Consider the following 26230-nt stretch of genomic DNA (forward strand, 5'->3'; position numbering starts at 1 on the left):
GAATTTGTGTATTATCCTAAAATAAGTTTATTTACCTTATTTGTAACAACAAAAAAAAACTTATGAGGCAATAACCAAACACTTTCCCAATGAAGGGCATTAACAAATGTGTCCCAATAGTGCAAGACTTGGTGGCAATCTCCTTTAAAAACAAAGAACGAATAGACAGTGTTGGGGAGTAAAGGAATATGTAACAGGATTACGTATTTAAAATACTAAATATAAGTAACCATATTACACTAGTTACAATTTAAATAATTGGTAATTAGATTAGTTACATTTCAAAAGTATTTTGATTACTGAAGAGATTCCTTTGCATTTTATTGTCATTTGTTTCATGTAATATTTAGTCCTTTCAGATAGAAAACATTTACACATATAAATGATGTGATCCAAAGTGCATTTGAACAGCGGTGAAACACTTAAGATGTGTTACATTCATACGAGCAGACAAAGTAGTAAGGTTGGAGCAGAAGAAATAGAAATAAACTTTGTGTAAATTGTGTCCCTTTCCCACAGTGCCCTTCAAGGCAAAAATGCAGTTTGGAATTCGCCATTTTATGATTTTTTCCTTGCATCTTTGAAAATCCTTCTCTGGTTACGATACATTTTGCATTTAAAAATGCAGATGACACAAATGGCAATGGTTCAGAGTGAACCAGTGATCATTTTATCTTTCAATAAACCATATTGTAGTAATGTAATAAATCAAAAACATGGAAAATCAATATCTTTAATCATTAGGTAAAATGTTATTAACAAACAGGATCACATTTGTAAGTATATATAAATGCATATAATCTCCACAAAAGTTACATTGAAAATGTCCTTGTACATTTTTTTCTTTTACTTTTTAAAGGGATAATTCACTCCAAAATGAAAATCATTTACTCACCCTCATGCCATCTCAGATGTGTATGACTTACTTTCTTCTGCGGAACACAAAGATGTTTAGAAGAATATGTCAGCTCTGTAGGTTCATACAGTGCAAGTGAATGGTGACCAAAATTATGTAGCTGCAAGAAGCAAACCTTGGATTTAGGATGGACCACACTGAAATTACCAGCCAGGTGGAACTGCGATGCACCTCACTGATCTCTGCCTGCATCACCTAGGCCTATTGATGGACTACACTCTTGAAATGGAATACATAGACTATCAATTGCCAACAAAAGCCAATTAACAAGGACAATGCATCTATATGAACTTCTACAGTTAATACAGGATGGACTTAAAATACATTAGTCATTAATCTTACAGTTCATTCAGAATCAATGTTTAAACACTGTCCCTTAACACTTACTTAGTTTAATCATTTTAAACCATGAATTGCACAATGCATAAGTAATATTGTCATTATATTCATGATGTTAGCCAGAGGGGAACTGGCCCCCAGTGATTCTGGTTTCTCCCAAGGTTATTTTTCTCCGTTAACCAACATCTTATGGAGTTTTGTGTTCCTTCAGCTTGCTCACTGGGGTTATAAATACAATTATCAATCGTATTTTAACTAATTACACAATGATGACTCATAGACATTACAGTTTTATCTTCTGTTAATGCCTGATCTTCTGTAAAGCTGCTTTGAAACGATGTGTATTGTGAAAGGCGCAAAAAAAATAAAAATGAATTGACTTGAAATAAAGGCAGCATAAAAGTAATACATGATGAGATGACAACAAAGCAATATAAACAAGAAAAATAATTCACAGTACATTTTTCCATTGCAGTCTCCAAGCACGATCATGATTTCAAGTTTGATTACACTTCCTGGTGTTTGACTCATTCGCAGAGCACTCAATGGCACTAGGAAGTGTAATAGAGTTTGAAATCATGATTGCCAAGGAAACTGCCATCAAGATGTACAGTGAAAAAGGAATTATATTTCAGTCTGTTCTAGTCCGCCAAAAATTGGATCGCTTCAGATATGGATTAAACCACTGGGGACATGGATTACTTCTATGCTGCATTTTTGAAGTTTTGGTCACCATTTACTTATATTGAATTGACCTACAGTGCTGAGATATACTTCTAAAAATCTTAATTTATGTTCTGCTGAAGACAGTCATACACATCTGGGACGGCATGAGGGTGAGAGAGAATTTTCATTTTTGGGTGATATATTCCTTTAGATGAGACACAGAGAGAGAGAAATTAGTTGCAGATTATTTATGATATTTGTTAGCACATAAACATTTTTATTTCTAGCTTTTGCTGAAATTCAAGAGGTGGTATAAACAATTCTTCATATATTAAACATACAATGAATTGATACATTTAAAGGGGACCTATTATGCAAAATTCACTTTTACATGGTGTTTGAACATAAATGTGTGTTGACTGTGTGTACACAACCACCCTATAATTATAAAAATCCACCCAGTCCTTTTTTTTTATCACAAGCAGTGTCTCAGAACAAGCCGTTCTCAGATTCTGTACAAAGCGACGTCACTTTGTACAGGCCCTGCCCACGACTGTTGAAGGATACTGCCGACGGACATGTTTGTTTGTGTGTGTTGTTTCGTTATAGCGCATAGCGAATGTTGTAACAGTATTTGTGTGTGTGTGTTGCTCATCCATCATTGCAAAACTGCTGAAAAAAACTCTACAACAAATAAACAAATGTATCAAATAACCATTCGGAAACTTCCTGGTTCATTCTCAAAGTTGTTACTTCTCTCCCTCATCAGTGTCTAACTCCGGTTCAAACATATAGGACTGAACACCACTATTTTCGCTGTCAATCATATTGCTTAAGATGTCTAGTTATACGAAGCAGAGATTCAGAGATGTCAAAATTCCACCCTATTCTGGATATGGGGCAGGGAGCACCAGCTCATTTGCATTTAAAGACAAACATAAAAACAGCTAGTTTTTATTCCCACCCAAAAATTGGCATTTTCAACATGGTATAATAAATTATTTGTAGGGTATTTTGAGCTGAAAATTCACAGACACATTCTGGTGCCACCAAAGATTTAAATTACATCTTGTGAAAAGCGACATAATAGGTGCGCTTCAACAATTCAATTCAATTCAATGAATAAACGTACAAAGAGTTTACCAACAATGTAAATCAAAACATTTTGTGTGAATATATTTAACACCTGCTTAAATTCTCCTCCAAACACATCTCAAGTTTTTCCTGCAATGGTCCCCAGTTTTTACACTCTATAAAAAAAAAAAGTACACAAGGAAAAAACGTTATCTCATGATCACTAAATGGGGCAACGAGGACAATGTGGAAGAGAATAAAATACCTGAGCGCAATCTCACTAGTTCTTGGAGGCACCTCTCAAGTTTTTCTTGATGTTGCAAACAATGATCACAGTCTAGGAAGAAAACAGGTTTGAAAATATTCAAAAGGTTAAACATTTTTTTAATAAAATTCCCACATTAGCTTTATGATGATGGCAATTCCACCTAAATTCACCTGATTCGTGAACTTTTTCAGCTGGGAGCACAGAATCAGGTTTTACTGTAGGTACAGCAGTGGGTGCTGTTGATACAAACAGACAAGAAATACATCAGAACTGTGCTTTAAAAACAGACAAGCAAAAACATTTCACAAACACGAATGCTGAAAAGACATTTGAACTTTTTCACCAAATGAACAACATGGCATGGTACTAGTTTCGTCAAACCAAACTACACAAACAAACTGTACCAATTTTAAGTTTCTTGATGGTTTATGCAACAGCTCACCCTGATTTCTCAATTAATTATCCATATACACACCTGGTTTTTTTGTCACCATGATGCGATGCATTCTAACTGGGGATTGGATGCAAAAGCAACATTCCATAATTGAGTTTGAGGAACCCTATAAATCTCCATTTCAAAAAGAATGAAGACGCTCAACGGTGCAGCATGCACACAACTCCTTCACATGTGTGAATTAAAAAAAAGCTTGAAAAATGAGCACCTAAATGACCATTCTTGTCAAGAGAATCAAAGACAAGTCCATCCAGCTTGGCTCTCATTGTGTACTACAGAGAGATTTCAAACCATCATGATTACAACAAGACAGCTATACAATTTGCATGCCCAGTTTTTTTAAACCTGGCAAGAAACTAAAATTAACGAAAAAGATTAAGAAATCTACCGACAAGTACAGTATGTGGAAATTGCTGCAGAAACAACATATTGGAGCTTTCCAGCTAAAATTCGCAACATGAAAGCTTAGTTTTTGCAACTATTTTGAGGAATCCACATTTATGTTTTGTACAATATATCTGTGACATGTTTATTTATTTATTGTTTTTATGATCAGCCACCACAGTCACCACAACATTTTTTTTTTAATTAGTACCAAACTAACATGCATCTACTACTTTTGTTGGCTATCCTTGTAACCTTCATTGGTTGTATTAAAAAGGTTAACAATTTTTATATGTTGAAAGCCTAAAAGGAGTCATAACTCATAAGGCCATTTTTCAAAAATGAAAATCTCTAATCATTTACTCACCCTCATGCCGTCCCAGATGTGTTTACTTTCTATCTTCTGCTGGCCACAAACAAAGATTTGTAGAAGAGCTCTCAGCTCTGAAGGTCTATTCAGTGCATGTGAATTACAACCAAAACTTTAAATATAGTGAAAAAGGAGTAATATTTTGGCCTGTTCTCAACCGAAACTGATAGGATTGCAAAGACATGGAGTAAAGTTGTATGGATTAATTTTTTGCTGCCCTTCAATGTTGGTCTGCATTCACTTCCACTATATGGACCTACAGAGCTGATAATTTCTTCTAAATATCTTAATTTGTGTTCAGCAGAAGAAAGTCATACACATCTGGGATGTCATGAGTGAGTAAATGAGAGAATAAAATTTTTGAGGTGAACTATTCCTTTAAGCTATGTTATCTCTCATGTCTTACTAATACACAATGCATTTCTCTATTTGATTAAAAAGTATATTAGAAATAAAAAGGACAAGAGATCGCACCATTTTTTTTTTTCTTTGCTGAAGGCAAACCATCATTGTTCATGTGCTTTTGGCCCAGACTGGGAAGGAGTGAATTCCTCATCCTCACACCTTTCATAGATAAAATTAGAGGAGACATTATTATTAATAATTGCATATCATAATCAAAGAAAATGAGAGACCTTCATTTTCATATTCCCTGTATCTTAGGTTGTCTTGTTAGCATAAGACATGACTAGAGTAAATGCCTAAAATCTTAAATCAATAAAGCTGATCTAAACAAAAATTATCAGACATAAAACACACATTTAGAACAAAACTGTCATGGTCAAAAGTACCTTGTAATCCTGTTGGCTTTTTACTGGACTGAGCCTGAACCTTTTCTAAAGAAGACTGTGTGGTCTGGATTGTCTTGAGTGCCAATCTTTTCTGGGTTGGGGCCTGTAGTCCTGATGGTTTCATTTGTGGTAAACCAGAGCTTGAAGTTTTTGAAACTGCCAAAACAATTACATCTTACATATCCATATTTGTATTAAAAAGTAAATATGTGCATTTATTTATTTATTGAACTCACCAGTAGTACAATTATATCCAGATACAGCAGAAACCATAGAAGTCTGTTTACAAGAAATAGTAAAAATCTGTAAACCAGTTAAGCAAGTCTTTATCTATCAAAGTGGCTGTGTGACTAAGCTTGCCGATGATTTAAAAAGTTAAACCAATTCACATCTGCATACAGCATTGAGCTTTACCGTTTCTTACCTTAACAGTACTAGCCGATGCTGTGTTCTTGACAGCTCTAATGTTCTTTTCCTTGTTCAGCTGTACCATTTTCTTGCCGAGCGGAGTACTGGATTGGACTCCATTGGACTGATGTGGGACCTGTGGCGCTTGGATAGTCTTTGATTTGACCACTACAGATGAGTGCATAGATGACAGTGGCCTTGGTGGAAGACTAGATTTTGGATATTTGAGCTTAGAGGAACGTTGAGGAAGCTGTCTTTTGAATGTAGGTTTTTTGGGAGGTTTGTTCTCATTAGCTGGCTCCGTTTTACTGATATTTGAAGGATGGTTTGCTGAGAACATTTGACTCTGGCTTGAGTTCTCAGCTACCAGCACAGCATCAGCCCCATCATGACTGCTTACACCAACAAGGTTATCATTTGATTGTACCTCCATGCTGTTGATCACAGACAGTCTCTTCCTCATAGGTGTGGGATTAACATCTCTCAGTAGTTCAAACCTGGACTCTTTACCCAAGACAATTGGCGTGGATGTGACCATGAAGCTAGTCCTCATGTCCACGGTATCATCCAGAGAAAAAATACTGTTCCTGCTGATGTTTCCCAAATCAAAAGAGGGAACGCACTCTCTCTCTCCACATCCAGCTGTCCCTGATTTTTGGAGGTGTTCCTCTGCTTTAAGCTCAGGAGAGTCATCGGGAGCTTCTACAGAGCAAACAAAAGCTGTGGTGCTTGTCTCAACTTCTGTCTCTTTGTGGTTAGAGTCTGATTTAGTGGTACCCACAACTGATTTAGAACCATCATTAGCCTGGCCTGTAAATTCAGTGCTTGAAGGCTTTATTTCTACAGTGATATTCTTAGAAAAAAGATTTTCATGGGGAGTAAGATAAGTGGTTGAATTATGTTTAGTAAAAGTATTTTCACCTGTCTTTAAAGTAGCAGAGTTCGATTGAACAATCTCACCAGAGACATAAAGAGGAGCACTGGCAGTTTGCTCCATAATATCAACTGTTACATTCACTTTCAAATTAGGTTCCTCTGCATTCTTTGTTAGGGGACAGTTTATTTCATTATTCTCACTAGAGTTGAGGCTTTCCTCTGGTTTCTCCTCATCCAGCTCATGTTGCTGAATATTAATTGTTCCTTCATGTTTCTTGTTTGGCTGTTCAGTAGCAGTGTTCGAGGGGCAGCTGTTATCAATCTGGGATTCCATTTTAGCATGTGTATAGTCCAGATTAGTAATATCCACAGTTGCATTACCTGAAGTTTCAGACCCCTCTTTAGGGTTATGTGTTTGGGCCAAGTCAACAGTGATATTTCCTGACTCAGTCTTTATCATGAGGACATCAATATCCATAGTTGAATTAAGTTTGGGGTCAGAACTCTCTTTAGGCTCTTGAGATGGGACAGACTCAAAAGTGCTGATCCTCTCCCTGATGTCTGGTAGATCAACAGCTGCATTAACACATTCTTTCAATTCTTGAGTGACATTAAAAGTGCTGTTCTTCATCTCTGCACTCATTAAATCACATTTCTCTAAAGATGTACTGGATAATGTAACACACGGGCTAAAAACTTTGCAGTCCCCATCTGCTCTGCCTGCTGTTGCACTGCTAATGTATTTATCATTCTGTAGTGGTTTAGTAAACATGCTTCCATCTGCTGACTGACAGTGTGCTTCAAGCCTAAAGGAATTGTGATCAGAGTCCTTCGTCGTCTCTTGTAGTGGTGCTAAAACGCTTTCGTCCTTATTATTTGTTATACATTTTGATGGTGTGCATGTAGGGGAATTCGGTGCAGGAATTCCTTCATTTGAAAGGTAGGATGGGCCAACAGTGTCATCCAGAAATCCAGAACCTTGGGGAAAAGGTTCATCAGAAATTGAATAGAAATTAGAGCACAGATTTGGCAATTTGATAGGCGAGTAAGAGGAAACAGGTTTCTGAAGGGCAGCTCCACCCAATATGTTGCCACTGGCATGGGCAATCTTCCTCTTCAAAAAGCTCTCCATTTCAAAAGCAGGATGCTCACTGAAGGGGAAAAAAATACAGTTCTAGGAATTATTTGGCGAGTTCCTGAAACTACTTACTGGCAATAGCACACCTCAGAAAGCAATGACAGACATGTTACAGATGGTTGGCTATGGCTACAAAAGGAAGCAACACAGGTCAGGTATGGCCTGTTTTTTTTTTACTTAATTCCAAGAATACAGATCTAAATTGAAACACCACACTGTCATATTTAGCACAAAAGGAATCAAAATGCACTATAAACATAGACTATGTGTGGTAATATTTGGAGGAAAAAAAAAAATCTGTAACATTACATATCCTGAAGTGACACATTACATACAGTACATCCAGATATCTTAAAGCTGGATTTAGATGAAATCTTGCTCTTTGATAAGCATTACATTTTATAATTACGTGTTCTACTGAATCTTCTTGACCACATTTGTCACGTTTAACATTCTCATGTTTCCCTAATCTGTACAAACACTTATTCCAATATGCTTTCTGGAAATTAAAACATCCTCTTTCCTGTTTCCAAATGTTCTTCTTTCTGGACCAACTTTTTCTTGAATGTGATGCAAGTGTCTACCTAAAGTTCCCCTACCCCACTCTTTCTGCCATATCTTTTTAATTTAATTAGCTATTAATCCTTTTACTTCTGTTTTACTTAGACACTTTTATGTCAAATTGTGAATGTTTCAAAGCCTGCTTAACAAGATGGTCTGCCTCCTTGTTTCCATTTACACCCATATCTGATGGTACCCACAAACAGTTTACTATAAGTCCAGAAAGTCTTATTCTAAATAGACTCTGCATCACTTCATATATCAAATCTTGTCTTGCTACAGATATTCCACTTGACAAACTATTGATAGCTGATGTGATCCCGTACATATAACTGACCTTGTAGGTTGTACTTCTTCTAATCATTGAAGTGCTAGGAATATTGCTATTACTTCTGTAGTAAATACAGAAATATGATCAGAGATTAATTTTGAAATTTTAACATTAAAATGGGGTTATGGCTACTGCTGTAATTCCAGAATCTGGATCCTTTGAGCCATCTGTATATATTTGCACTGTGCTATAGTATGTTTGATCAATATATTGTTGTACTGCTAAACTTTCTACCATATTCCTTTCCTTGTTATGCATTTCTTCATATAACTGAATGTCCACTAGAGGCATAGGGAAAAGCCAAGGAGGTTTTGCTGACATAGCCACAGAAGGGGCAATGTTGATATCACTTACTCCTATATTCTGTGCCTCCTTATTGGCTGTCCATCCAAAGCTTGTTAATTTTTTATACTCATATTTATACTCAAGACTTTCTTAAGTGGATGACTAACCGAGTGACCTTTTATATTATTCCAGTATCTCATCTTTAGCTTGAGCCTTCTAATTTCTAGAGGCATTTGTCCATCTCTACTTGTACTGCTGTTACTGGAGATGATCTTATTGCTCCACAACATATTCACATTGCTTGTGACTGCATTGCATCAACCTTTAAAAGTAGTGTTTTAGATGCAGAACTGTACACCATACTTCCATAATCAATAGCAGCTCTTATTTATGCACAATATATACTTTTAAGAAACTGACGGCATGCTCCCCATTCAATTCCTGCCAAACACCTCATTACATTGATTGCTTTTTTGTATTTGTCAATCATTTTCTGAATATGTACTTTAAAATTTTATTTTGAATCCATCCACATTCTTAGGAATCTAACTACTGATGTTTGCTCCAATGTCCATGCATACATTTTAATACTTATTTTTGCAAAACAGATCACCAGAGTTTTTGCCACTGAGAAACAAACCCCAATTCCAAAGCCAAATTCTCTACCTTTCTTACAGCAGTTTGAATAAACCTCTTTTCCACAGCGCCCCGCCATCTGCATATAATGATCTCCCTATCTCCGTATCTATATGTGTAAATACATCATTGATCATTATGTTAAACAGAATAGGACTGCAAACACTTCCTTGTGGTGTTCCATTCTCTAATTGATATACCTGAGAAAATGCAGAACCCACTCTTACCTGTATAGTTCTTTTAAACAAGAAATTCATAATCCAGTAATACATTCACCTGGTAATTTCCCTGATTTTCACACCTTATTAAAAAGACTCAAAATAATATTTAGTGATGTTTCTGATGTTTTACCATCTCATAACAAATGTCATTTTTTCAGTTCAAACAGGGTAAACTCTAAATCTAACGTACACCCAGAAGGTTACTGTTTCTTTGTTTCCCTCCCATCTTTCTTATCATACTCCATACTTCATTCATTTAAATATCTTCTCCAATATTATTGCAAAATTCCCACAATATCTTTTCTTAAATGTCCGTATTACTCTCCTCACTATAGCCTGTGCTCTTTTATAATTAATAAAATCATTATAATTGTACAATCTTCTTACTCTGTTAAGTGCTTTATTTCTTTTTATAATTGCCTCATTATATTCCTCATTCCACCATGGGACAGCATTTCTCCTGCTTCCTGTCCCCTTCTTACCAATTACTTCTTCAGATGTACTCCGAAGAACTTCACTTACCTTATAATTAAAAACTTCTAGATCCTCAATACAATTACTAATTTCAGCCATTTTATCCCAGTCAGCTGTTTCAAATGTCCACCTTTGTAATCTTTCCACCGCTGTATGTGTTATATCCATACCGATTGTACTACTGATAGGAAAATAATCACTACCTATTGTACTCTGCTTTAATACTTTCCAATCACATTTTCCTGCTAACTTTTCAGAAACAAGTGTCAAGTCTACCATTTAATATTTTCCCTGTGCCAATTCTATTCTTGTATAGCTTCCATCATTGATGCATACTAACACTCTCCATTCTAGCATGTCTTCTATTATCTGTCCTTTATGATCTGTTATTGCACTGCCCCATAATGTACTGTGTGCAATAAAGTCACCACACCACACTACTTTATAATTTCCATTCCCCGATATTTTCAAACTTATCCTTACTTAACCTGTCACATGGATTATATAAATTAATTATTCTAATAATCCGTGATCTATTCTATACCAATACCTTGTTTAATAAATGTTGCTACCCCACCACCATTTCCTTTATGTTTATCGAATTGTAGTGTATCCATGCCTTAAATTTAATTGTGGTTTTAGTCACGTTTCTTGCTCTCAAATAATGTCAGGGTCATTTTCTTGGTTTGTTATGAATTTCTTGAATTCTTGTCCATTGGCAATTAAACTTCTTGCGTTCCATTGCAAGATTGTAATCACCATTATGTACCACCACATGCTGTCTGACTATTTATTGTCTCTTAAGCCTTTTGTTTATCTTCTACAGTAGCATCCTCTAATTCAAAGTATTTTCCAGCAGCTCTGATGATGATTTTTATTCTTTCTGTCCTCCTTTCGGTTTGGGTAGATCAATTCACCACTTCTGCCATGAATGCTATGAATAACACTTTATCTACAATCACTTCTTTCTCTTTACTTCATTCTTGCAACTTTACTTTTTGTTGTGGTGTTGTTGCCTTAGTTTCTATTACTCTGTTTTACCTTCTTTAGAGTTTCAGCATATGATATTCCTTTCTTCACTGACATTTTGAACTTTCACTGCACTTTTCCTCACTAAACACCTTCCATATCCTGCACTATGATCGCCTCTGCAATTACAGCACTTAGGGTTTGTAACTTGCTCCCATTTGCCATTCATGCTCACCTCCACATCTCTGTTTGCCTCTGCACACAGCTGCTAGATGTCTGTATTTTTGACACTTATAACATCTTAACGGTAGTGTAACGTATGGTCTAACCACATAACTCACAAATCCTAAGTATACTCTCTCAGGTAACTTATTCTCATTAAAGTTTAATACCACTGAGAGGCTGTCTGTCTTTTCATAGTTTCTGATGGACTTCAGCCATCTGACTTCATTTACAGAAGCTCCAGTTATGTTTCTTTTGATCTTCTCAACTGGAACATCAGTTGGAATCCCCTCTAACCCAAATCTTTTCTTCAGGGATTAAACATACTACTTTATGCCCGGTCAGTGATTTAATTCCCAGAGCTGTTTTTTGTTGCCTACCATCTTTACAAAACAGCATAATTTTACCATCCCTCATGGTCTTAACACTTTCAATCGTCCCTATTATTTATTTAAGTGGTTTTGTTCTTTTCAAAGGGTTGATGATATTAACAGACTCTATAACAAACTTCATCCTCCTTGCCAGATGAGTTCCCTTTTCACTGTCCATTTCTGATATTTGTCCCCAACTTTTCTTTCTTTTCCTAGCTTCTACCACCTTCCATTCATTACTTGCATTGCCTCCACTATCCGCGTCAACCATTTCATCCTACAGTCACAAGCCAGCCGTCGCCAGCCGTCACCAACCGCCGTCCATTGATCCCAGCCGTCCCTAACCAGTTCCGCATCTCGAGTCCAAATGAGACTCTTCGCCCCTTCAGCTATGCGAGTCGCCATCTTTAAACAGACATTAGTCAGAAACAAACTTTCCAACTGAGGAATGTTTTCAACATGGAGTAAACAAATAACCCCCCTGACGTCTGCCTAACTTGAAGGAAAAGATTTCAGAAAAAGACTCAATACAAACAAATCTAGAAAGTAGTAAGATTCACTAATTTACCAGATCTCTCAGCAGGGCGAGTGTATACATCCGTGTCGATTTGAAAACGTGAGACATTAAAGTAATTGGATGAGACGATTACGTGTTTGACCAACCAGAGCGAAGCCGCGTGAGGCATCTAAAGAAATCCACAGCGCCCCCCGAGATGGTAGTCGTAACATACACGTTATGTGGTATTTTGGAGCTCGTTGAATTTGAGCACTTAATGATCGTAAAAACTAAAAAAACCATGATCGTGTTTGGGTTTTCTCTCTGTATAAATATATAAAATATTTAAGTAACAAGGTAAAATATATTTAAACAATGTACAATATTTCTCTTAAAGCAACTAGAACACTTAACCACATTATTGAGAGAGGTAGAACCAATAAATGTTTATTTGACCAAACATATATCAATATGATAAAGGATTGCCTTTTTATTGTGAGATTTAGGCCTTCAGGTCTTGAGAACTGCTTGATAACAAATATGTAAATACGCTGTATTTCTCTTTAAGCAGAGTCATCTATTAAAAAACCTGAAATATAACCATATAGCCTAATTGAGTATGTTAAATGTGTTTGTATACCTGCTTTTATATTTGTCTTTTTACTTTGTATTTTCTGCATTAATTCAATCAAGGTGTTGCAAAGCAGAAAGGAAAATAAACTTCAACTTTAAACTCATAATAACAAAAAAAATTGATTTATATTTCTTTTAAAAAAAAACAACACAAACAAAGCTGTCAAAATGCAAAACATGCATTTCCTACAGTATACGTAGGTACAAACTACAAAGAAAAATAAATACATTTATGGACTTTGGCTATGCAACAGTCACGTAGCTGTATAAAAATGACATTAAAGTCACACACAATTTCATGTGGCTGGTAAAAACCATAGAAATAAAACAGTGATTTAATCCTTTTTAAATATATTGCCACAGCTACAATCTGAAACTACAATCAGGTCAGGCCAATCTTTTCATTCTCAAATTTATGGCATTTCTTAAGATGTTCTGAAGTTAGATGTAGTTTCTTGGCTGAGATGTTGTCAACAGTCAGGGCCGTAGCAAATAATTCTGGGCCCCAAATTATATATTGCTCTTGGCCCCTTTCCTCTTAAAATAATAAAGTTTAAAATTTGTTGTGGGCCCCCTGGACCTTTGGGCCCATATAATTATTGCTACCTTTCACCCAATTAGCTATGGCACTGTCAGCAGTTCAGAAGTGTCAAAATACTGTAACAATTCTCCAAAGAATAACTAATAAATACAGTACTTCAGCTCAGAATCATGGTTAAGTTCCCAAACAGATTTGGAGCTGAGTTTAAAAAAGCATAAATATTACAATTTTATTTCAGGCTGCTATAAAATATAATCAGATATGGGCTTTCATTTGAACATTTGGATTATTAAAAAATGTCTCATTCCATGCCACAGGATCACTAACATCAGAAAATAAAAAGGGACCCAGTGTCATTCTCTTACCTCTCTCTCTCTCTCTCTCTCTCTCTCTCATTTTCCACCACCCAAATCACTGTACCTTCTCCAAACACATGCCTCAGTTTGTTATAATAACTTATAGAGGAAAGAGAAAATGTTTCATGCTCACTTACATTGCAATAACTTTAATTTACTGGTCCTATAATGTGTGAAATCTGTTTATCTGTTTACACCTTTATTAACTTATGCTTGTCTTATGTGTAGATCACAAGAGAATGACGTTGAGCTTGTGATAACTTAAGGTAAGGATAAATTAGGAACAAGATATTGCTTTGTACTAATTACAGAATAACATTAGGGCTAGTTGGCTTTTTTTTCACCAGACTTTCACTTTTCCTGGTCAATGATAAAAAGTTATTGTATTGTATTTTCTTTTTCTTTGCACATTTTATACAGTACTGTGAAAACGTCTTAGGCACATAAGATGTTTCACAAAAGTATTTGTCTTAAGATGGTTACTTATATCTTCAGCTTTAGTGTGTCAATAGGAAATTTAAATGTTAGACTCTCAAACATGACTTTTGCAAATAGAAAGATTAGAATAGAAGAACAGGGAGCCCTGCAACAGATGTCATGGCCCCCACAAAGCCCCCCACTGAACATTGTGTCAGTCTGAGATTACATAAAGAGACAGACACAATTGAGACCGCCTAAATAAATAGAAGAACTGTGGTGAATTCTCAAAGAAGCTTGGAACATCCTATCTGCCAGCAACCAAGAAAACCTAGGAGAATTGGTGCTGTTTTAAAGGTGTTTCAAAGGTGGTCACAACTAATATTGATTTAGCTTTTTCATGTTTACTGGACTTTGTATGACAGTAAGTGATGAATGAAAACAATTTATTTAAAGACATTCTCACTATGGAACATTTTTCACTAGTGCCTAAAACTTTAGCACAGTACTGTTTAAATAAACTCAGCCAAAAAATTAACATCCCTTTTTCAGGACACTGTATTTGAAAGATAGTTTTGTAAAAATCCAAATAACATTACAGATCTTTATTGTAAAGTGTTTAAACAATGTTTCCCATGCTTGTTCAATTAACCATAAACAATTAATGAACATGCAACAGACTTTAGGCAATTAAGGTCACCATTATAAAAACTTTCTACAAACATGAGTCTGGGAACTGTAGTTTATGTGGATAAGCAGAAACTGTAGAGCATGTACTAATATGTTGTACTGCTTATGAAAATGAAAGAGTACTTCTGTTGGAAGAAATATGAGAAATGGGAATTGGAAATCTTACTCTTGGGATGATGGTCGGACTCGTGTTTATCGTTAAATGAATGAGCGTTACACTGAGGCCTGTACTCTGGAGGAGGATCGATTTGGAGGTTGAGGGTCGTCATGGTCTGAGGCAGTGTGTCACAGCATCATCAGACTGAGCTTGTTGTCATTGCATGCAATCTCAACGCTGTGTGTTATAGGGAAGACATCCTTCTCCCTCATATGATACCCTTCCTGCAGACTCATCCTGACATGAATCTCCAGCATGACAATGCCACCAGCCATACTGCTCAATCTGTGCATGATTTCCTGCAAGACAGTTTGGGACCTGTTGGATCGGAGGGTTAGGGCCATTCCCCCAGAAATATCCGGGAACTTGCAAGTGCCTTGGCAGAAGAGTGGGTCAATGAGGAGGAGATGCACTGTAGTACTTGATGCAGCTGGTTGCCACACCAGATACTCACTGTTACTTTTGACCCCAATAATATATACATTACAGTTTATATATTAGAGTTCTTTGAAGCATGTTTGCCTGGTTGATGAAACTCCATAAAGTGTACAAATGTAGATGAAACAATGACATTTACTTGAGAAAACAATGAGCTATGTGGTAAAGGAATGTCAGATAGCTACGATTGTTCAATTTTTTCCTCTAAGAAATAAGAAACTTGTTAATTAGAATGATATTTCTGTAATGTACCATGGTAGGATATTTCTAGTCCAAATGCATAGATTTCCTATTGAAATAAATACCCTGACTGTACAGAACATTTAGAAATACTGACTTCCAATAATACCACTAAGGCTGAGGGGTTGCATCATGCTACAGGTCTTCTGCCACCCACCGCAATTCTGGGAAAAGGATAATGCCTTGCAGAAGGTCCTGTGGGTATTGTAGTTCTTATTGTAGGAGATCCGTTTGCTACTGGTACATGCATTTAAAAGCGTAAAAAAAATATTCAATCAACAGCTGACCTGGACTGACATAGAAGGAACGACCCATTGGCATGTCATTATGTTATAAAATAACGGTTACATAAAATGTTTCAGGAGGCAAAAAAGGTGCATTTTCTAAACGATTTTGAAATCAATTTGAAAACCAAAGTAGGACAGCATCCGTATAATAGATTTTAGATAATGGGGTGTCTTGCTAATGATAAACATGGTCTAACATATAAACCGCTTCTATCCACTTGATCTTAATTCAGATATTAGCTAGCGATTTCAAATGCAACCATGTGGATTACATGAGCTCCGGGGATCTCAAGCACAGCGCTTTGACTGGAGATGCCTCACCCACTGTATTAAAACATTTGCCCTAAATTGACGAAACAATTTAGCACCTGGCAGGACTCCCTTGCGCTCTCTCTATCACACACACACACACACACACACACACACACACACACACACACACACACACACACACACACACACACACACACACACACGTAGTGTTTCCATGTTTTATGGGGACTTTCCATAGACATAATGGTTTTTATACTGTACAAACTTTACATTCTATCCCCTAAACCTAACCCTCACAGAAAACTTTCTGCATTTTTACATTTTCAAAAAACATAATTTAGTATGATTTATAAGCTGTTTTCCTCATGGGGACCGACAAAATGTCCCCACAAGGTCAAAAAATTCGGGTTTTACTATCCTTATGGGGACATTTGGTCCCCACAAAGTGATAAATACACGCTCACACACACGCGCGCGCGCGTATAGAAACTGTTACGTAACAACGATTAGGTGTGCTCAGTATTTTTTTTCAGGATGCCGGTTCGCTCCGGTCGTGCTTACAGTGCTCACATCACATCACATCACATCACATCACATGACTGACTGCAATTCCCATCAATCCCCTAACGCATGCGCAGGACGCGTTGTCTCGCTGTGGTAAACAGACGTCAGAAGGGAGTCTTCGCCTCGAGTCAAAACAAAACAAAACACAAAAGATCTACGAGGAATAGCTGTTTGCCTATGTCCATTAACAGCACAAGGGAAAATATTTAGCTTTAAATCCAGTCGTAGACCAAGTTACTGAGGAAAAGCTGGTTTGTTCCGACTTTTACTGGAGGGATTTTAACTCGTAAAAACTGGAGTTGGCTAACTATTCTCTCCCTAGTACATAGTAAAACTACGCTTTCGAGTTTTGTCTCAGAGGCCGAGGGGCTTACGACTGAATTCAAGAAGCAGGCGAGCTATAACTTTTCCTCATTTTTCGAAGGACAGCGTGGACGACTGTATTTGGAGTTAGGAAGACTTCTACAGGACGGATCAATTCGGCTCACAGTGCCCGCGCGAGCATCGTGTGTAGCTGCGTGTCGAGGAACATGGCAGATGGTGACACGCGCCAGCACACAGCGTGGAGGACAGTGCAAACTTGAACGACGATAATACAGATATTATCCCCCTTTTTGCTTTTATGGTGAAACTCAAAAAAACATGATCGAGCACTCCTGTAAGACATTGACTTTGTCTTTTTTATTTTAAAATTTTGAGAGTGATGATTTTTTTTTTTTTTTTTTGTTAAAACGTGCTTTTCCCCGTCAACATCTTTATTCGTTTCTTTTGGCGTATTCTTACTCAAAGCATTGAAGCTATGCGAACTTGAGATGCATTCATTTCTTTTTATACCTTATTATGTTTTATCTTAATCTCAATAATGGGTTCCGATTGACAAAATAATATGACAGGCGATCGGTTGATTTTGACAGGCAGCTAAAACGAGTAATTCCATTCACTTGAATTAGTTTACAAGGACAGTATTCTTACACGTGTTGTAATTGTGCTAGAAACACGAAAATACTTCGTTTACAAAAGTGAGTAGTGTAGGACGTGATGCTTTCAATTAATGGTGGTTTATCTCTATTTGTGAAAATAAGCAGGTTGTAGTTGTTCTAAAAGCTATCTAATTGCTAAAGCAAATCAACTTTTCGCTTCTAGGAAACAGTGGGAGGTGATTATTTCAGCAATTACAGCACTTATTCTCATTGGTTTTGCAATTTTACTTGTATAGCTGCCTCTACAAGAATTATACTATTTAATACATTTTTTTTTTTTTGTCTCTTTAGTGTTGATAAAGAACACATCTTGTGTAAAATTTAATTGACCGGCCAGTCACTCCAGCGTGTCCAATCTCTCGTGATTTTATTTTCTGTAGGTTGTTTCGCAATCCAGCTGTTTTGATGTTGTGATAAATGTAGTGAATTTCCTTTGTTCTTTCTACATAAACAAAGAGACCCCTCTTCTATCCTCGTTTGTTTATGTAAATCAGAAGGGTTATGTTAGTTACTATTAAGGAGATTATTTCGCCCAATCTGGCCTAATCTCCAATCTGAGGATTAACTGACGCTATACTGGAGTGTTAGGATTATTAAGAATTTGCTCCATTACCCTTTACATAGAATCGATGCGTTACGGTTAAATTTGGCATTCACTAGTCATTTTTCTGGATAACTGCCTCCTCGAGATATTTATACTGTAGTGTAATAGACCGTGATAATCAACCGTGCAAAATCCCAAATTCCTAAACCAGATTATTGCACAAGTACTGGATTTGTTATAGTTATAAATAGTAATCTGTCGTAGACTTTGTTTTTTCAACGTTTATGAATCGCCAGGAAACAAGTTAATTTATATCTAGTCTTCGTTTGAAATTGTCTGGATTGCAACGCACAATGGAGGAAGAAAACGTACCCCCGATTGACCCAGATTTTGAGCCGCAGAGCAGACCGAGGTCATGTACATGGCCGTTGCCTAGACCCGACATCTCAGCTGTCAAAGCAGGCGGGGCAGACGGCTCAGAGTCCGCTGCTGGAACTCCGCCCGCCGAGGAAGATAAACACGAGCTTCAACCAATATCCGAGCCTGACAAATTTGCGCTCTCAGAGGGCGGAGCCCTCGCCGGAGTGGGCGGGGCCACGCCTCGTAAAGGCTCTTCGCGGCGTAATGCATGGGGTAATCAGTCCTACGCAGATCTGATCAGCCAGGCGATTGAAAACTCGCCAGAAAAACGACTCACTCTTGCGCAGATCTATGATTGGATGGTTAAAACGGTGCCGTACTTTAAGGATAAAGGCGACAGTAACAGTTCTGCTGGGTGGAAGGTAAGCCAAAGTATTGGTTGTTATTAATATTATTTGCAAGCCTCAAAGTTATGCTTGTTAATTTTATTATGATTTGCAGTTGTTTAAATTATGACTACATAAATTGTAGGAATGTTCTGGCTTCAATATAAGCTGAGCTCAATCGACATCAATCAATAGACATTATCTGTGGCATAATGTTGATTACCACAAAAAAATGTTATATATATATATAAACTTGGTTACAATGAAGCACTTACAATGGAAGTAAACCGGGCCAATCCCTAAATGTTAAAATACTTAATGCTTCAAAAGTTATAGCCACAAGATGTGAACAATATGCTTGTTTACATTAATTTTGTGCTAAAATAATTTGCTAATCCTCTCTGTGTAAAGATATATCCAGTGTTTATATATGGATATATGTCCAACTTTGCTGCCATGATGACGTAACACAGAATACCCTGTAATCCGCAAAAACATTAAATTAATCAACATTGTGCAACAAATGCTGTCGATTGAGCTTATTTTGTATTAAACACAAAATATTCCTTTAAGACTACATTTGTATTGTATTGTTAAATTTAATTTAATGCATACCCTTATCCTGTCCTCCTACTTAGAACTCAATTCGCCACAACTTGTCCCTCCACAACAAGTTCCTACGAGTGCACAATGAGTCCACAGGAAAAAGCTCCTGGTGGATGCTTAATCCTGAGGGGGGTAAGACTGGCAAGGCCCCTCGCCGCCGTGCTGCCTCAATGGACAACAGCAGTAAACTGCTTAAAAGTCGTATGCGGGCAAAGCAGACTAAAAAACAGGCTGGAGCAAGCGGCTCTGGTGGTGCCATGCAAGGTGATGATGTTTCTGGCTCTGGAGGTGCAGACAGTCCTGGGCCTTCAGGCCAGTTCGGGAAGTGGGGAGTGAACAGCAGCAGCCCCTCCTCTCGTGCTAGCCTGGATGACCCTGATATGTGGACAAGCTTCAGGCCACGTACAAGCTCCAATGCCAGCACACTTAGTGGTAGGCTGTCTCCCATTGCCACAGGGCAAGAAGAAGAGGATGAATTACCTGAGAATGGGCTTCTTAGTGGCTATTCCACAGGTAATCTTCCCCCAACACTAACTGAGACCCTCATGGAAGAAGTGGACTTGATTGATGGGCTAACTTTAATGACAGGTCCACAAGGGGGTGCCAGCCCAAGCACAGCTCCCCCTGCTCCCCCTCAGCCACTGCCTTCTGCATCCACTCTGTTGCCTCGAGGGTCCGGTTTTCCCTCATTTAGGCAGCTGCAGCCAACGAAGGCTTTGCAGGGATCAGCTTCACCAGGGCCACAGAGCTCGGTCCAATCAAATGCTCGATCCAGTGCAAGCCCTTCCAGCTTTGGAAACTCGCTGTTTAACCCTCTGCCTGGTCCTGGATCCCACAGTGGTTTTAGCACTCATGTGCCCTCCAACCTTGAGTCTCTCCTTACCTCTGATTCACCCCCACCCAGTGATGTCATGATGACTCAGATGGATCCTCTCATGCCAAGCCAAAGAGGTGCAAGCGTTTTAGGTTTTGGGGGTTCTGTGTCCTGCAGCCAGACTAAGCCAGGTCAAATGATGTTGAGCAAGAGCATGGATGCAAGCACAGTAGGGCAAATGACCCTCCAACCTCAACCCCAAATCCAGCACCCTCAAATGGGCTTTGGAATGATGCATTCAGGCATGGGCCAGGAGCCATCTCCATTCACAGCTATTAAGACCCAGCATCAATTGCAAGGGATTGGTCTTCTACAGCATGGAGGTGTCAATTCACCTGGTGGGAATGGAGGTGTTCAAGGTACAGGCCAATTTGCTTCCCCACCCTGCTTCATGCCTTCCCAAGAACGTATGCCTATAGACTTGGATATTGAGATGTTCACTGAAAATCTGGACTGTGATGTGGATTACATTATCAACAGTGATCTAATGGATGGAGACTTGGTTGACTTCAACTTTGACCCTATCATACAGAGTGGGCAGGGTTATGCAGGGCCAGCGACCACAAAAAGTTCCTCCCATAACTGGGTGCCCAGCTAACTCTATTATTAAAGATGAGAACAGGTAATGTACCCAGAAGCTTGTCTGGAGCAATTATCTGTATTTCAGTTACTTCAATTCTGGATTATCTATGTAAAGTTTCTTTCTTTTTGTCTGCTGATGTGTTAATAATGTTTCTCTTTATTTATCTTACAGGACAGTCACCCGTCCTTAACACAAAACATTGAAAACAAATGTGCGGCACATTGCCAGAACATATTCTCAAAGTTTTGCCTCTGCATTGCCATTGTACCTCAAATACATAAACTGCTTTGGCTAAGGACAGTGTACACTTGGCCAAAAAATCTTGTCAGAATTTTCAAATAGATGACGAAAGCAAACCTCATTTATGTCAAGTGCCAGTGTCAACTTAGAAGTGTGCTGTTGGACACAGAGACTGAACTTGGTCTTGAAACATATATGTATAAAAAAAAATTTTTTAATTGTATTTGTGCAACATGTTTTTGAAATTTGCCGTTTAATTAGAGTTGTCTAGGCCAATTGAGAGAAAACAGACTAGAGAAGCACAACTAATAAACAACTAATCATGTTTATTACAGTTATGCCAGTGATTAGTACTACCAGAGTAGTGTAAGATGGAGAGGGTACTCCTTGATCTTCTTTACCCTAAAAATGGAACTCATTCAGCCAGGAGGATCAAATTCTTCATCTTTTGTTTTATGTGAACTCTCATTCTTTGATCAGCAGCTGATGGGTTTGAGTGGACTTTTTAGTCACAATGCTGCATTGATGCTGTGATTTTTCAATTACACAGCTGACCTGATGTTGCGATTGCTCTCCAACCCCCTCTGAGGAAAAACATGTCACCACAGGAATGTTATGTTGAGAACAACATGATCCTCTCCATGTTTTGAGCCACTGACTGGCAAAGGTCCCACCGAGCCCAGAACATGCTTTGAGTGCATGGTTGAACAGTTTACTGTGTGCTCTAAAAAGCACTGCCTCAGCGGTACGAAGCATACATTTGTTTCTTATATGTGAAAGGGGGGAGGATGTTTTTGGTGATGCTTTGGCGTTCATTGTGCAATTTGATTGGCTTTCAAGACCTCTGCTCATAAGAAGGTGTATATCTTCTGATGTACTGAAGAGTAGAGGATGATTATCAAATGATTGCATTGTCTGCTCTTAAAGGAATGTTCTGGAGTCGACTGCATCTGGGACATAATGTTGATTAACACAAATACCTTTTGACTAATCTCTCCTTGTTAAAAACAAACAAACCAAACAATCTGGGTTACAGTGAGACATTTACAATGGAAGTGAATGGGACCAATCTGAAAACACAAAAATATTCAACAAAAAAAAGTCACAGTTAAAAAAGAATAGCCATAAGATGTAAACTATATGCTTCTCAACATGATTTTAGTGTTATAAAATCGCTTACTAACCTTTTCTACATAAAGTTATTTCAATTTTACACCTTTGTTGTCATAACGTCTGTGACAAATGACTAGATGGTCATCTGGCTAGAACAGTAGTCTGCCACAAAAATGACAATTTAAACAACATGGCTTAAATAATACACAAGTTTTAATAAAATAATTAATGTAAGAGCTTTTATAAAATTACAAGCTTCCCATTTTGCCTTTAAACCCTCCAAAAAATGCCACATTCACTTCTATTGTAAAAGCCTAATTTTGTTTTTTTAAAAGGAGGGATGAGTAAACAATCAACATTATGCCACAAATGCTGTCTTTTGGGTTTAACTTGTAGTGCACCTAGAATATTCCTTTAAATGTTTGTTAGTGATGACAACAGTATGAAGAAATGTGATTTTACATAGGGCATTTTGATGCATTTTTAATCCTGTCAACAGGTTAAATGGCAAAGTGTTATTGCTGGGAGTTGAGAGCCCTTTTGCAGAATGCAATATCTGAAGTTTTTTCTTGTGTGTGCAGAAAGGTGTGTGTGTGCGCAAAACAAAACTTGATTCTAACACACTGGTGACAGAATTCAAGGTTATGCTGAATCATTTCATTTAAAAAGTTATTTTCTGGGTTATTGGTGAGCTTGAAGAGAAAAGCTACAATAATGAGTACTTTTATGAGATGTTTTGGCTCCTCTGGCATATTGACTGTGCCCACAGAGACAGGGCATGAAGACATTTTTTCATTGATCAGTTTTTTTTATAAACAGCACTACTCATCTTTTGTAGAAACATTATACATGAACAAAAGCAGTTGAAATGTTTAGATTGGGGTGTTACCATTAACAGATACTAATAAGAAAACGTGCTGTTAATGTTTTTTTTAAATCTGAGCGGAAACTATTTCAGATCATTTTTAACGGTCATTTTCTATGTAATCTTTTATTTTTGTAAAAGATGAGATGCATGTAGATTTTATACATGACCAAAGGAACACTAAAAACTGCATGTCAGACAGCAAGGGCAGGGGATGGAGGCGTTGCAGTGTGGATAAGCTTTACAAAACTGTTCAGAAACTGCTCTCACCGTGTAAACTAAAGCACAAATTGATTAATTGCTGGGTGTGTTTAACAGAATACCATGCTCTAAAAGTGGAAACGTCTGTAGTTGATTATGCTGAAAGAAAGAAAAAACTGATTTGCATCATGAGCACTTATCGAAGTCTTGGCAATGTAACTGCTTTCATCTCAAAAAACAAAACTGGCCCAACTGAAATTTGTTAATGCAATGTTTCACACTCAGGGTTATAAAAAAATAATTAAATAACTTCTGCAAGGAAGTAATGACATAATCATGTTATGACATTGCACACAGCCTTTTCAAAATTATGTATGAAAGTAATTTATGCAAGCCAACCATCAAATAGATATTTTAACGTTGCAGAAATATAGAGATTTATCTAATGTATGCATTTGTACAATTCCTACCAAAACTCGTAAACTGCCAATAAACACTAGCATGTCACTCCAGAGCAAACCATTCAGTTTTAATGCCTCTCTCCTTACAAGTTTTTTTTGTGTGTGTTTTTTGTAGTAATAGGGTTGACATTTTTGTTTTGTTTTGAGCATTTTGCAGGTTTTTGGTTAATTCCTTTTTGTTTGTTTTTTTGGTGGTGTATAGATCAGCTTCCATTTGATGGCTGAACATGACCTGATCTTATCACTTTAATGTAAGGGTCTGAGTGCATTAGCTAAACTAACTGTTAAAGCACTCCTTACAGAGGAATATTTTTTCTCGTATTGATCGGTGCTAGATATTAAACATGACAATTAAAGATTGGTGCATATGTAGATATTAGGGCCTTTACTAATTTTATGCAACACATATTGAGTATAATTTCTTAACGTAGAAAATAGTATGAAAAATGTACCTATATTTTAATTCCCAAACTCTCAGTTTTTGTATATTATGATAAAGCTGTAAATGGGGCGGGAAAGGCTTGGCCATTTCACCACATATGTTGTAACAATGCACCTCCTGAATGGTGTTTGTGGTGTAATTACGGGCTGAATTTAAACCCAGGTTTACATTAATCTTGTCTTTTGGGGCATACTTTTTTCATGTTTGCATCTGTACGTGTAATTGAGTTTTATACTTGAATGGTACACATTTCAGAAAACCTGACGGCTGACTGTCAACTTTGACATTCTCTGAAGTGATGTCTGAATACAAAGTATTTGATCAGATCGAAAGTGTTTGTTTGGGTTAACACCTTGGCTCGTTTTCACTTCTTAAAGAAGAGTTGACGGGAATGTTGTATTAGCCCCATTAGACAGTCTTTATAGGGCCGCTGCATGAAATGCAGGAATTCCACACCTTCCCTCTTCCCAAATCACTCTTACTATCCTTGTTTGATATTAGCTTACATTTTTTCCTTTACCTTCTCTTAATTCCTGTAACTTTTCCAAGAGTTTGCTAAATATCCCAGTTGATAACAAAGGACATTTTTTTATGGTCTGGGTTGTTTTTCTCCCCTTTTGTATTGGGTTATGGCAGGATGCAAGACTGACGAGTTGTGCATAGCCAATATACTGTATATGTTCGTGATTGTTTTCTTTTTTTTATGAATTTCCCTCTTCCCCTCCCCTTTGTTAGCCAGAAGTCACTGAAAGCAGTTCAGCATAATAGAAATAAACCTAATCTGTTTAACTCAGACTGTTTTGTTGTGTTCATTCAGTGTCATCAGTAATTTTAACGTTACCACAAGTGAGGGTCATTTATTAATTGACAAATTATTATTATTATTAGTTTAACCACTAAAACAATATATTGCATAAAAGCCAAGGCTCTGAGTAGCCAGAAAAAAAGAAAAACAGAAATAGACAAAATAAAGCATATCAGCCTGTCTAAATCCATCTTTACAATGCAAAGGTGGTACAGCAGCTGCATCTGAAACGGCATTTAGGTGTTTTTATTTATGCAAACTGTTTAATGCTGGTCAGAGGTGGCATAAATGCATTTAAACAGGAATTACAGTGGCAAAATAAATTTTATTAGAATAATGTTTTAAATGTACAATTATTAATATAGAAATATGAAAATAAGATATTGGCTTCTCTTAAAAATAAACTAAATTAGGAACTTATGATCTATCATGGCAACAAAAAAAAGTTGCATTTGTGGCATAATGTTGATTAACCTAAAAAATTATGAGACTTGAAGTGAATGGGACCAGTCCATAAACATTCCAATATACTATTTCAAAAGTAAAGCCACAAGATGTAACATTTTACATGTTAAAAAGATTTCAGTGTTATACAGTCAGGGGTTTACTGGCGTTACATGATTTACCAGATTACAGGGATTACATCCATTGCAACATCATGACGTATATCTTCACACAGAGAAGGTATGCGATTACGTCACACTAAAATCATGTAAATGCCTACAATTTCTAAATCTTACAGCTATACTTTTGAAACGGTGTCTATTTTATTGTTAATGGATACTGGCCACATTCACTTCCATTATAAGTGGCTTCTTGTAACCACAATATTAGCTTCATTATTTTTTGAATATATGTACAATTAAAAGTAAAAATTATTTTTAGGCACATATTAATATTTATTTATATAATCATAATAAAATT

The 26230-nt window shown here is 37.1% G+C and overlaps 2 protein-coding genes across 2 annotated transcripts; one reads left to right on the forward strand and one right to left on the reverse strand.

The window, feature by feature from the left end:
- Window positions 1–738: 738 nt before the first annotated feature.
- LOC127617197 (uncharacterized) lies at window positions 739–12357 on the reverse strand. Its single transcript, XM_052089124.1, has 8 exons — window positions 12323–12357; window positions 5687–7697; window positions 5499–5541; window positions 5263–5418; window positions 4946–5035; window positions 3434–3499; window positions 3261–3332; window positions 739–3171 (listed from the first exon to the last, which is right to left on the reverse strand). Exons 2-8 carry the CDS (start codon window positions 7676–7678, stop codon window positions 3101–3103), a joined length of 2490 nt encoding a protein of 829 aa, XP_051945084.1. The 5' UTR covers window positions 7679–7697; window positions 12323–12357; the 3' UTR covers window positions 739–3100.
- Window positions 12358–16947: 4590 nt separating this feature from the next.
- Window positions 16948–25290, forward strand: LOC127663324 (forkhead box protein O4-like). The gene is made up of 3 exons (XM_052154849.1): window positions 16948–19152; window positions 19755–21218; window positions 21351–25290. Exons 1-2 carry the CDS (start codon window positions 18724–18726, stop codon window positions 21192–21194), a joined length of 1869 nt encoding a protein of 622 aa, XP_052010809.1. The 5' UTR covers window positions 16948–18723; the 3' UTR covers window positions 21195–21218; window positions 21351–25290.
- The last annotated feature ends 940 nt before the right edge of the window (window positions 25291–26230 follow it).

This window comes from Xyrauchen texanus, chromosome 23 (assembly GCF_025860055.1).
Source record: "Xyrauchen texanus isolate HMW12.3.18 chromosome 23, RBS_HiC_50CHRs, whole genome shotgun sequence".
NCBI lineage: Eukaryota > Metazoa > Chordata > Actinopteri > Cypriniformes > Catostomidae > Xyrauchen > Xyrauchen texanus.

Excerpts from the sequence above, each read along its gene's own strand:
- LOC127617197 (XM_052089124.1), bottom strand. The coding sequence starts at position 7,678 with ATGGAGAGCTTTTTGAAGAGGAAGATTGCCCATGCCAGTGGCAACATA. Across the intron at positions 5,419-5,498 it reads TGGATATAATTGTACTACTG|TTTCAAAAACTTCAAGCTCT; the intron begins GTGAGTTCAATA and ends TTGTTTTGGCAG. Across the intron at positions 3,500-4,945 it reads AGCAAAGAAAAAAAAAAATG|CACCCACTGCTGTACCTACA; the intron begins GTGCGATCTCTT and ends TTGTATCAACAG.
- LOC127663324 (XM_052154849.1), top strand. The coding sequence starts at position 18,724 with ATGGAGGAAGAAAACGTACCCCCGATTGACCCAGATTTTGAGCCGCAG. Across the intron at positions 19,153-19,754 it reads ACAGTTCTGCTGGGTGGAAG|AACTCAATTCGCCACAACTT; the intron begins GTAAGCCAAAGT and ends CCTCCTACTTAG.